The sequence below is a fragment of the Cyprinus carpio genome, chromosome B20 (assembly GCF_018340385.1).
Source record: "Cyprinus carpio isolate SPL01 chromosome B20, ASM1834038v1, whole genome shotgun sequence".
NCBI classification, from domain to species: Eukaryota; Metazoa; Chordata; class Actinopteri; order Cypriniformes; family Cyprinidae; genus Cyprinus; species Cyprinus carpio.
In genome coordinates, this window is record NC_056616.1 from 5,172 (window position 1) to 17,776 (window position 12,605).

A 12,605-nucleotide genomic window follows, 5' to 3' on the forward strand; every position below is an offset into this window, starting at 1 on the left:
CAGAGAGGGAGAGATGGGAATGACGAAGGGAATCGAACTCATGTAGCCAGTGGCGCAGTTGTGCACACTGCCCATGAGGCTATCGGCGCCTCATGTATAAATTTGAACATAATAAAAACCTCAACTATAAATTTGAACATACTTTGAAATTAATTTATTAAATTTTTTATTTTACATATACAATTTTTCAGAACAATTTATTTCAAAAATGTAACCAAAACATTACACCAAATTCAATAAAGAAATTGTAGAAAAGACAAATAGCAGACATCATCTTTAGGCTTACAAAATAACAACTACTACATGCTCATATTAACATCAAATGATTACTTTAGCCAATCACAGAGATGCCTGTTGAGCTCATGAACGCAAAGGCTAATCAGATGTGTTTAAGTTAACGGCCAAAGGCTTATATGCAGGCTACATGCTCATGTAAACATGATGTAAATAAGAGATTCAGTGTATACACCTGCTCAACTCTCAATCCCAAAACAAACTTTTCGTTCAGAGCTCACTGAGATCTACATGCTCATGTAAACATGATGTAAATAAATATACTCAATTTAGTAATCATAAAGTGAAAACCATAATACCGCATTCTCTTTTACCGTAATTGGACTCCGAAGTGAATGTAACAGGTTATTTCACTAGATTATAGATTTTTTTTAAAGGAACTATTAAATTAACACATAACTTTATCATTTTCAAGAAAATATCTGAGTTACTTTTTCAAAAAAGTAATGCCAGTTCCTTTGATTTCCATGTATTGACTGACGAAGGCAGGCTCCCTGTCCTCGGGGTTGGAGGTTGATGGGGGAGTGAAGAACTCAGGAGGTAAGAGGTGCAGAGGGGGTGTGGTGTCGCTGTGGTGAACATGATCGCACGGTAGTCCTAGGACTTTAGTACCAACCGGCATTACTACCTCAGCTCAATCCTGCAACAAAAAACAAATTTGGTAGTTGCTTCAAAATCACTGAATAAAATTCCCATCAGAATATAATGCAAACCTGCAGTAATTAATACAAATAAAGAAAAACACAAATATCCTTTATGTATTTAATTCCCATTTTATTAACTGGTGTCTTTGCTGTTGACACTTACTGATCCAACTCAAACATACTAATAAGCAAAAAAACACATCATCACAACTTTGAGGAAGATTTGGTTCCCCATGAACCACATAAGTAGTGACTTTTAAGTTCATAGTGCATTCTACAGCTCATCACAACTTTGAGGAAGATTTGGTTCCCCATGACCCATTTAAAGTTTTAAATGATTATTATTTATTCACCCATATGTTGTTCCAAACCTGTATGATTTTCTTTATTCCACTGATTACAAAAGAATACATTTTGAAGAATTGTGCTGGCCAGTAAACACATGACTCTACTTCATCTGCAGGTGTGAAAGGAGAAAGAGGACAGAAAGGAGAGAAAGGAGAGCGTGGAGACAAAGGAGGGAAAACAGGTGAAGATTTAATTCATGCAGAAAGTAAACATGAATGAACATGCTGCTAGCTAATTTGAAATGTTTTCTCTCTTTTAATATTATAAATCACTACATTATAACATTGCATTTATGTTTTTACTACATATGGTGCCTAGTGTAAGTATTTTGTTAATATAATGTCATGTATTTTTAATGATTATATTCCTTGAGACTCACTTATTTTTGTGAAGATTTTTGTTAAAAATAATAATAATAATAATAATTAATTAATTAATTAAAATAAATAAATAAATAAATAAATAATAAAAAATGGCAACAATGAAATTGTCCCTAAAACATATTAGGCATATTTTGGGTAGGCATTAAAACGGTTCAGCCATTCTCACCTCATGTCATAAGAATTTTGTTCATCTTCAAAACACAAAATGAAGATATTTTTAATGAAACCTGAGAGATTTCTGTCACCCCTTTAAAAAGTTTATTCTACCAAACCTTTGATGTGTCAAAAGTTCATAATGACATAATTAAAAAATCATATGAATTAAGCAATTTAATCCAAGGTTTCTGAGGAGACTCGATCACTTTATATTAGGGCTGCACGATAAATCGAAATGAAATCGAAATCGATATCGCGATTAGACAGAATCTGTGATCTGACAGCTTATCAGTGAACTATGGCTCTGTGTAGTAAATGCCACTCCATCTGAAGATTTAATAGATTTAGTATAGGCTCTTATTCTCATATAAACATTGATCAACGCATACACACAGAGCACCAAACATGATGTTAAAAAAGCAAAACATCACCGACAAATGGCACACCGAAAACCAAAAGCGAATAAAATAAGCAGCAGAATAAAACAAAAACAAAAAAAAAAAAACAAAATTCACCCATAATCAGAAATTCAAAAACTAACAATTTCAATAATTATAATTTTAAATAACAACAATTACGTCCCACTGGAATTTCTAAGGGGATTTGGAATATAGGTTTATGATTTAGAAGAAAATTATGGTCTATGGTTATTAGACTTAAGCCCCGTTCACACCAAGAATGATAACTGTAAAGATAACGATATTAGCGTCCACACCGATATCGTCTGTTTATTCTAAGCACACGCTCATCAGCCGTTTTAAATTCTGGAGCTCATTATAGCAGGATGGATTCTTATTGGCTGTCAATGTTTGTATCGTTCATCAGCTGGAAAAAAATCATTCTGAAAGTGATTCCAACGATATCGTTTTTCTGTGCCTTTATCATTATAGCTGTGGTGTGGAGAGGCCTTTACTTGAAGAGTCATTCCTATTTTACACTACCATATAAACTGCACACAGTCATATCTCAGATGTGGCATTTGAAGCCATTGTGTGGTTTGCTAACATATAAAGTCTGCACAAAATGTCTGATTTGGTAAACACATAAGCGTTTTATATTGGCTCATATTGGCTGACTGTTCTGTGCCTTAGTGTAGATAGTTTTAATGTATAAAAATCTTGTCATTGTTTTGTGATTTATGACATTTAGGGGCAGCTGAAGTGATGTAAACAGACATTTAGTACATTATGCAATAGACAAAATTTAGATTGGAAAAATAAAATTTGCTCTTTCTAGCTGTTGTTAATGTGGGGCACTTTTGTAATGTAGAATATGGTTAGCGTGAAACAGAGATAAAGACCAGGTTTTGTATAGCTGTATAAGGTTTTGGCATTGCTTTGATTATTCGGAGCTCAGGAGTGTTTTGAGAGGAAGACACAGGTTGAGTGCTAACAACAGCATTAAATGTAGTGGGGCTAGGCTAATGATTTGAAACTTTACTTATGTAAATAATGTGACATCATGGCTGGTAGGAAACTGTATCCACATGGGGTGAGCATGTCATGTTCCATGAAGTCATTTCATATTTGCCATGGTTCAGAGAGTATAAGCATATCCTGGCATTTACATGATTAAGGGGATATGAACCGAACAAAACTCAAGTCATTATTACCTGATAATTCGCCTCTCAACAGCACCTTGAGTCTAGTTAGCAATATTTATTTAATGCCCAGCATGTGTGTATCGCAAAGAAGCACAAAATCGCTTTTATGGACTTCTAAATTTAAGGTTCCCTCCTGGTGGAATGCCCTGCTCAACACAATCCCAGCAGCTGAGTCCTTAACCATCTTCAAGAATCGGCTAAAAACACATCTCTTCCATCTTTATTTGACCCTCTAACTCTAGCACTCTCTATTCTAATTTAATTCTACTTTATCTATTTATCTTTTTATTTATAAAAAATAAAACCAACACTAGCTTTCTATTTTTTCTTTTCTTTCTGCTTGTCTTTCTTTGTGTGTGTGTGTGTGTGTGTATATACATATATATATATATATATGTGTGTGTGTGTATATATGTGTGTGTGTGTATATATATATATATATATATATATATATATATATATATATATATATATATATATATATACACACACAAAATACAATACAATACAATACAAAGTTTATTTGTATAGCACATTTAAAGACAACTAGTGTTGACCAAAGTGATTTACAAGGCTAAAAGAAACAGATAATAATAACACAAATCATTTAAGCACCAGAGAAACAATAAAAGTAAGATAAAAATGAATAAAATAAAAAAATATATAAAACAGAGGATAAAAAGCTAGATTCAAAAGATATTAATTCCCTTATGAGTCTAGGGATATTGAAAGCATGTTTTCAGGGCTGATTTAAGTTAAAAAGGTTTGGGCGGATCTGGTGTAAGCTGGAAGTCTATTCCATAACTTAGGACTGATGACCGCAAATGCGCGATCACCCCTGTTTTTAAGTCTGGTTCTATGAACATATAGTAAATCAGAGTCCTACTTCTAAGTGACATAGACTGAGAAGGCAGATGCAGTAGTTCAGATAGGTACTGTGGGGCCTGGTTCCGCAAAGACTTAAAAACAAATAACAGAATTTTGAAATCAATTCTGTATTTGACCGGTAACCAATGAAGTGAAATCAGAACCGGTGTAATGTGATCACTTTTACGCTTTCCTTTGAGGAGCCGGGCTGCAGCATTTTGAACTAACTGTAAGCGTGTGACACAAGTCTGAGAGGCACCAATGTACAAAGAGTTACAATAGCCAAGTCAAGATGTTACAAATGCATGCATGACCATTTCAAAATTCTTACCACACAAAAAGGGCTTAACATTTGCTAATAGACGAAGATGATAGAAACAAGACCTAACCACAGCATATATCTGCTGTGTAAATTTAAGACTGTTATCAAGCAAAAACTCCAGATTTCGAACACAAGTGGTACTGTAAGGTAACAGAGTATCGAGATCAACATCATGAATGCTGTGATCATTTGAACCAAACAAGATCATTTCAGTCTTACTCTCATTAAGACTTAAGAAATTACTAGCAAGCCAGAGTTTCAGTTCATCTAAGCAGTCTAATATAGGATTAAAGGCAAGCTTATCGTCACGCTTTATAAGCAGATAAATTAGGACCCAAAGGTAACATGTAGAGATTAAACAGTAACAGGCCAATAATAGAGCCCTGAGGGACACCAGAACTTAACTGTTTATCAGAGGAAGAATGGTGCCCGAGGCAGACAAAGTAACTCCTATTTGTTAAATATGAGCGAAACCATTGGCACACCGTACCCTGAAGGCGCACACATGCTTGTAGATGTGATAAGAGAATATTGTGATCGACCAGGTCAAATGCAGAGCTAAGGTTTAGCAAGACCAAAGCCGCAGACTGGCCGGTATCAGTGGTAAGCATTACATCATTCATGACTCTTAAGAGAGCCGATTCAGTGCTGTGACGGGCTTTAAAACCAGATTTAAATTTCTTGTGTATATAGTTATCATTGAGCCTGTCCTCCAACAAAAAACGACCATATAGGTCGTTTGTGCAAGCACCTTATTACGACCTATTTTTACGTTTTAACGTTAAGCGGCCCTCTAGCGGGCGTAAAAATAATGACAGTATCGCGTTGCGTCTGTCGTCATGAAATGACGTATAACGTCATTACCAATCAAAACGCACGTTTATTTAAATGCAATGTGTGGACTTTTTACACCGATCTCACAGTAATTCGTACATATTTTACTAGGTGGCTTAGTCGTTCGAATGACCACACCTAACCCCACCCCCTAAACCTAACCCTCACAGAAATCATGCTAAATTATGATTTTTTTGAGCATATACATTTTACGTGCACGTCCATTCTCGGGGATCGAACCCATGATAGCATGATTGCATTTCAAGGTATAACGCAATAATCTACCAACTGAGCTACACCAAACGCAAATCACGGTGCAAATAAAAGAGTACAAAACATTAATATGAACACGACCTTTTGCCGATAGGGGCGCAATTGTAGTATACGCTCTGATGGGTCGTATTTCAGGGATTTGGACAAACTACCTATACGAGCGTATTAGTTGGAGAACAGGTTGTTATCATTCAAGAAAGGCAAAAGTTGGCTCAGGACCACTTTTTCTAAAATTTTTAAAGGGAAAGGTAAATTTGAGATTGGGCAAAAATTACTCAAAAGCGTAGGATTCAAATTTGTTTTTTTAAGATGAGGCAGAACAGAGGCATATTTAAGGCAGTCGGGTACAGTCCCAGTAAAAAGACATTTGTTGATGACAGACAACAAATCAGGGCAGAAAATGGCCAGCTAGTGGGTTTTAAACAAGCAACAATCTCATTAAGAGAGTCCAAGGGGATAGGCTCAAAGACAGACCATATAGAACAGCAGAGAGGAACATCAAGTAGGGTTAAGGCTGACTAAGGCATTCAAAATTTAATCTGTGAGATTGTATCATTAAAATATCTTGCAAAATCCTCACAAAGAGAATCAGATATCTCAGGAAAAGGATTAATAGTGGGATTGAGAGCCGAATCAATTATTGAGAATAGGGATTTAGGCCTAGTAGTGTTACATTAAATTAACTCAGAGAGATATTTACGCTTAGCAGAATTAGCAGCTTGCTGAAATGCAGAGAGGGAGTCCTTTAGGATTTCATAGGAAACTTGAAATCTATCCTTATTCCACTTACATTCAGCCCTTCTACAGGTCTATCTGAGTGAACGAGTAGTGTCATTTAACCAAGGCTTGGAGTTGTGCTTATGTTTTTTCAACTTAAGAGGAGCAACAACATCTAAAATATTACAACAGGTGGAATTAAAAAAGTTTAAGTGTTCATCAGCATCTAGATAACTTAAACATGAGTCCATGTCCTGATTGGCATGTAGTCCAGAATATGAAGCTGTATAATCACCACTAAAGCAATCGGAAAAGACACCAGTCAGCCGTGAACAGGGTTGTTGCTTATGCGTGGTTCCAGTAAAAGGTAAAGAGAACATGATTGGCAAATGATCTGACATGCCTGTGTCTTAAGATGTTAATGTCCAATACAGGTGAACCACATGATAGAATTGAGTCCAAAGTATGACCCTGAATATGAGTGGGACCAGACATCCACTGATCAAAATCAAATGAGTCAATGAGACTTCGAAACTCTTTAGAGAGTGGCTTAGAGTCACAGCATAAGTGGATATTAAAATCTCCCAAGATTATGATTCTGTCATGACTGGTAACAATATCCCCCACAATCTCAGCAAACTCATTGAGAAACTCATTGTTTGGCTGGGAGGTGGGCGATAAACCAAGGCAAACACCACTGAGTAATTTAATGTGGGCTGAAGCACCAGAACTTCAAAGGTGCAATGAGGGCTAGTTGTTAAACAGCGACAGAAATAAGAGTTTTTAAACACTGCTGCTAGTCCCCCACCGTGACCTGATTGCCGAGGTGAATTAAAAAAATTACAGTCCTGTGGAACCAGTTCAGTGAACGGACTTAACTCCAAGTTAATCCAGTTTAATCCAAGTTTCAGTAATGCATAAGATATCCAGGGCGTGAGATGTGAAGAAGTCGTTTAATAAAAATGTCTAGTTCATCACTGACCGTGCATTGATCAAAGCCAACTTAAGTAGCGATGTGCCATTTACGGGCTGTATAGATCGGTTTAGCGGTCGGAGGTCGAAAAGATTCACTCCACAGCAACGAATGCTGGGGGAGAGATCACGTGACAGCACCGAAGAACAGAAGGTGGAACAACAGGTCGAAGCCACTAATAAGATGTGCTCGCAGGACACCAAAGGGTGCATTCATAGGCCGGCATGGGACCAATACACGTGGAGATTTCAGCCGAACAGCAGCTCCACCCCGCTTGCCGCGTTTCCTCTGATGCCGTTGCCTCCATGGAAAATTGGCGGGTTGCCAACACAGGTGAGCAGGGAGCTATGAGTGGGCAGGTGGTGGAAATTGACCAGGCGCACCAGTGTCACTCTTGGCAGAGTCTATAGCCATGCAAATATTTAACAGTGTTTGGCGGTCATGAACCAGCAACATATTATAGTCAGTGATTAGGGAGGATGAATATAAAATCATAAAATGTATAAGCGAGAGAGCAAGCAACAGACGGCGTGCCACACACAACTGCGCCATTTTTCCGTCGTATTTCCGTATATGTATAAAATACCTTGTTACGTGTTCTAAGTGTTGTAAGTCGCTTTGGATAAAAGTGTCTGCTAAATGACTAAATGTAAATATAATATAATATTGTAAGTATTATAATCAATTTATAACTGGTTACAATTATTCATGAAGTCATACTGTGCATCGCAACGTGCATTACAAGACATAAATAATGCATTAAAACTACTTTTAGAATTAATTATACATAAAGGCTTTAAGTAAAGTGTTACCCATGTATTTATTCTGTGGAATGCAAAAGATGGAAAACATCTCAGAATTTTTCTGTCTGTACAATAAAAGTTGTCTTGACCAAATTTTCATTTTTGGGCTGAACAGAAGAAGTGGTTAGTAAGTAACACTGATAGTAATGCTAAACCCAAAAATAAATGCTTTATTTTTTAATCATTGGGAAAAATATTCAGATCTCACAGTCAAGAACTGTATGATGTCATGCTCACATGCAAATCTGTTCTTATCTTGTGGTTTTCCACAGATCTGTCTTAGGATCATTCCATCACTGCACATTCATTTTTTACAGCTGCATCAGGTTTGGTCAGTGTGCGATCACAGAAATGGTTTTAATAAATGTATCCGCAGCTGTCTACTTTCTGTACCATTAACGGTTTGTTGTAATGCTGTCTTTCATTCTCTATACTTATTTTCATATGCTCATTCTCTGAGCACACCCACACCCATCTCATGGCTCACGCATGTGGCTTTAATCTGCGGTGTGGGTGTGTGTTCGCTGCCAGCAATCACACAGCTGTTACACATTTATGAGATATTTTTTTCTGACTGTGCCATCTCATTGAACTACAGTACTCAGTGTGTTCTGTGTTAATGTCATAAAAAAAGTCTAAACTTTGACCCTTACAAACACTTGCTCTTATCGTGACTAAAACAACTGTGTGAAAGCTTATATTTCACTGACAAAATCATCTGCTCTTTAGGATTTTAATCTCTCAAATAGCTCTCAAACCCTGTAGATGTGTCTTCTGTCTTGGAAATCAGTAAAATATTGTGAGATCAAGCTATCTTTGAATAGAAATGCTGCAGAGTACAGACACCTTTTCTCAAAGTCTGTAGTTATAGTCACTTGTGCATATCCTTTATTCTGACATACTTTTGACAAACAGTATGTAGATTATACAGTATAGAGCACAAAATCATTTGTGACATCTGCATTACTTAAAGTGAAGTGCACATTTTGTTTAACAGCTAAATGTTTGAAAAGACAGTTTAGCATACATTTCAAATACGCTTTACACAACAATAAAGCTAAGCTCTAAAGGTGTCATTCTTTTGCTGGTGAACTTGTTGCAAAACCTTTTAGTTATTGATGTTTTTGCAGAAGTTCCCTGTGAATTGGTATATTTATCTTATACTTTGCCCATATTTTCAGCAGCTGAAAATTTCCAATAATGGCTGAGTAATCAGTACAATATTCTCTGTGTAGGGTGGGGTTATGCACCCTACACTGGGTTTGATTAGAACAGTATAAAAACCATTACGCCTATGGAGAGTCTTGGAAAGCACATGTACATTGTGTGCATGTGTGCGTCTGTACCGGTACTTCAGCCTGTTTGGGTGTGGAAAGTAACTAATTACAAATACTTTCGTCACAGTACTTGGGTACATTTTTACTCTTTTTTTTCTACTTTCTTGAGTATAATTAAATTGTGGTACTTTTACTTGAGTAGAATAAAACTAAAGTATCCAGCTTCGCTACATTTATTTTTCACCAAAAGTACAAAAGAACATGTGTTTTTGTTTGTGGGTGTGGTTGTTTTGACAAAAGCTTCACAGTTATAGTGATTAATATGCCCTTGAGGTGAGCCCATGGCCCTTGCAGTATTGCATTCCATCTTCTCCAGCCACTACAGTCTTTACTGAGAAGGGTTTGGGGGTTGATTATTTAACTATTGATTGAGGTGCTAATCTAAGTAAGTGAATTGCTGCAGGCCTTGTTCCCAAAGACTTTCCGAGCTGACAAACACTGACATGTCGAAACATCATGCTTAGTCCTCCATCCCATCCTGCATTGTTCTTTTTAAAACTTTGCACAATTACATTATATGTAGATACTAGATATTTTTGTATCCACCTATACTTTTATGCTTTATTATTATTATTATTATTATTATTAATTTAACATGTTTATATTTCTTGTATATTCCTATATACAGATAATCTTAACCACACACAGACACACTTAATTCCTGTGACACAAAGTCAATTTATTATTTCTCTATATGCTGTTATTCCAATGGATTTACTCTATGATGAATGTGTGTTTCAGTGGAAGAAACTTTGGTAAGGCTGGTGAACGGCTCTGGGCCTCATGAGGGTCGAGTGGAGGTGTTCCATGAGCTTCGATGGGGGACAGTGTGTGATGATGTTTGGGACATAAAAGATGGAGACGTTGTGTGCAGGATGCTGGGCTACCGCGGCGCCAAAGAAATCCACAAAACAGGCCGGTTTGGACAAGGTCAGAGTGACTTCAAGGCAGCTACAGACATGCTTGCTAAGAGTTACAAAGCCACCAAGAGTGACTGCATTTAGTGCACTCTACAGTACTGTGCCCTAAAAGGGTTTTTAGTCATATTTGCACAAATCTCCATGCTTGACTTCTTGTCTTTCTGTAGCTGAGAAAGTAGGCAATGTGTGAATGGATTACATATGCTGCAGATCTCAAATGTAACTTGGATAAAAGAGTCCAAGTCAAATGTTTAAAATGCATGTCCATTGTCCTATTCAATTAAACCATAAAGATTGATAAGAAGCATGAGATCCATTTTCTCTCTCTTTTAGGCACTGGGTTAATCTGGATGGATGATGTTGCTTGTGTTGGTACTGAAGACTCTATTCACCAGTGTAAATTCTCAGGATGGGGAAAAACCAACTGCGGTCACGTAGAAGATGCAGGGGTGACCTGTAACATATAGCCTGTTTCAAGTCTTCAATATCCTGTAAAATGGACAGTTAAGCTGTAAGTGTGGATGATTTGCAGGCTCTGAGGAAGCCGTGTCTGTGTCCTTCTACACAGCACTAGACTTATGAACCAGTCTGTGACAGAGTAAAAGATCAGACACAGGCTCAACATCCTACCTGCAAAGAACTACTACCCAAATACTTTAGCCATATTCATCAAATGGGGGATGAATATCCCACATGTAGTAGAAGTGTGTGTGTGCGTTGGCGTTTGTGTATGAGTGCGTGTGTGCTCTATGCTGCTGCTTTTTTGTAAGAAGTTTTTTTTTTCCTTTAAACAAAAACCCAGTTGCAGTTTACGTTGTGTATAGATAGATGCATTTAACTTTCCAAAGAGATTTATGGACACGCACTAGTATATTTTTATAACTTTTAACTCATAAGGATTTAAAATGATTATGTAGTTGCAAATGTGCCTAAAACATTGACCATAACAGACATGTCATGGGATGGTCAGCAATTGTATACCTCAGTTAATGGTGAGGACCAATTACAGTCAGTATTAATTGTTCATTCGCTTCATTATAACACTAAAATATCAGTATTGGTTCATCTTTAACCAATAAATTGTTGTTTACTTAATTTAGTGTTGAATAACATTATCCATTGTGAATAATGCAAATGATACAATAAAATATATATTCTAAATATCAATTATCAAAGAGTGATTAATTGCAACATGCAATATATACTATGGCCTTTGAATGTTTAACAAAAATAATTGTAAATATATTATATTAAACTTATAGATGACTATGGGCTTGATTTGCCCACTTTGGATTTTCTAGTGATCAAAGTCAAATCAGAGATGTGGACAAGCTTAATTTTCTCAAAACTTTTTTTTTTTTTTTTTTTTCCAACTTTTTTTTTTTTTTTTTTTTCATGTTAAAAGTGCTGTAAACGATTTCAGATTAGAGCTGAAGATCTTTTCGGTCAGGTTCGGGCTTAATTTATATCATTTTACAATATCATTTTGACCATGTGCATAATGAGAATAATGAGCCAGTGGGTTACATTGATGGACGCACCAGCAGTGAGCGCAGGACCGCGCTGAAGCCATCTACAGTGGATTCAATAATTTTCCTCCACAAAAACATGTAGCCTAATCTTGGTGAGTAAAGGTTTTTCAAATTATAACTAAATATTAATTGAATCTTAAATACATAATGTAAACAGAGTATATAGGCTAATGTTGGCATTATCCTTTTATTAAATTTCAGCTGCTATTCACCGTCGCTTTGAGGCCGGATTGTGGAGAGAAGTGGCAAAGCAAATCCTGCGGAGCCTTTATCTTAATTTCGTTATTGCCAAATACCCATCTTAATTTAGAATTTATCTTAATTTAATTTGTTAAGAAAGACTAATTTTTATTGGCGCGTTGGCCTATTTATAGGCTAAGTGTATGCCTAGGTCTATTTAGAGTGCTGAGATGTTACGATGTTACAGAGGACTTATTTTATTTCTTTGTTCCATCTTCCAAGTGGCCTATAGCCTATGTTAGTCATGAATAAATTATGTTAAAACATGTATTAATGACTCATTCTTGACAAAAGGCAAAAGAGCTGTGTGTGTGCGCACATTTGAAAAATGTCGGGCTGTAAACGGGTTCGGGCTTTTA

General features: G+C 36.4%; 1 protein-coding gene across 1 annotated transcript in view; it reads left to right on the forward strand.

The window, feature by feature from the left end:
- Positions 1 to 11,635, forward strand: part of LOC109072009 (scavenger receptor class A member 5-like) — a 16,282-nt gene extending 4,647 nt beyond the window's left edge. The window contains exons 2-4 of the mRNA XM_042747015.1: positions 1,402 to 1,467; positions 10,296 to 10,484; positions 10,808 to 11,635. Of these exons, the coding sequence (XP_042602949.1) occupies positions 1,402 to 1,467; positions 10,296 to 10,484; positions 10,808 to 10,941 (389 nt within the window). The 3' untranslated portion in view covers positions 10,942 to 11,635. The remainder of the gene's footprint in view (positions 1 to 1,401; positions 1,468 to 10,295; positions 10,485 to 10,807) is intronic.
- Positions 11,636 to 12,605: the final 970 nt, after the last annotated feature.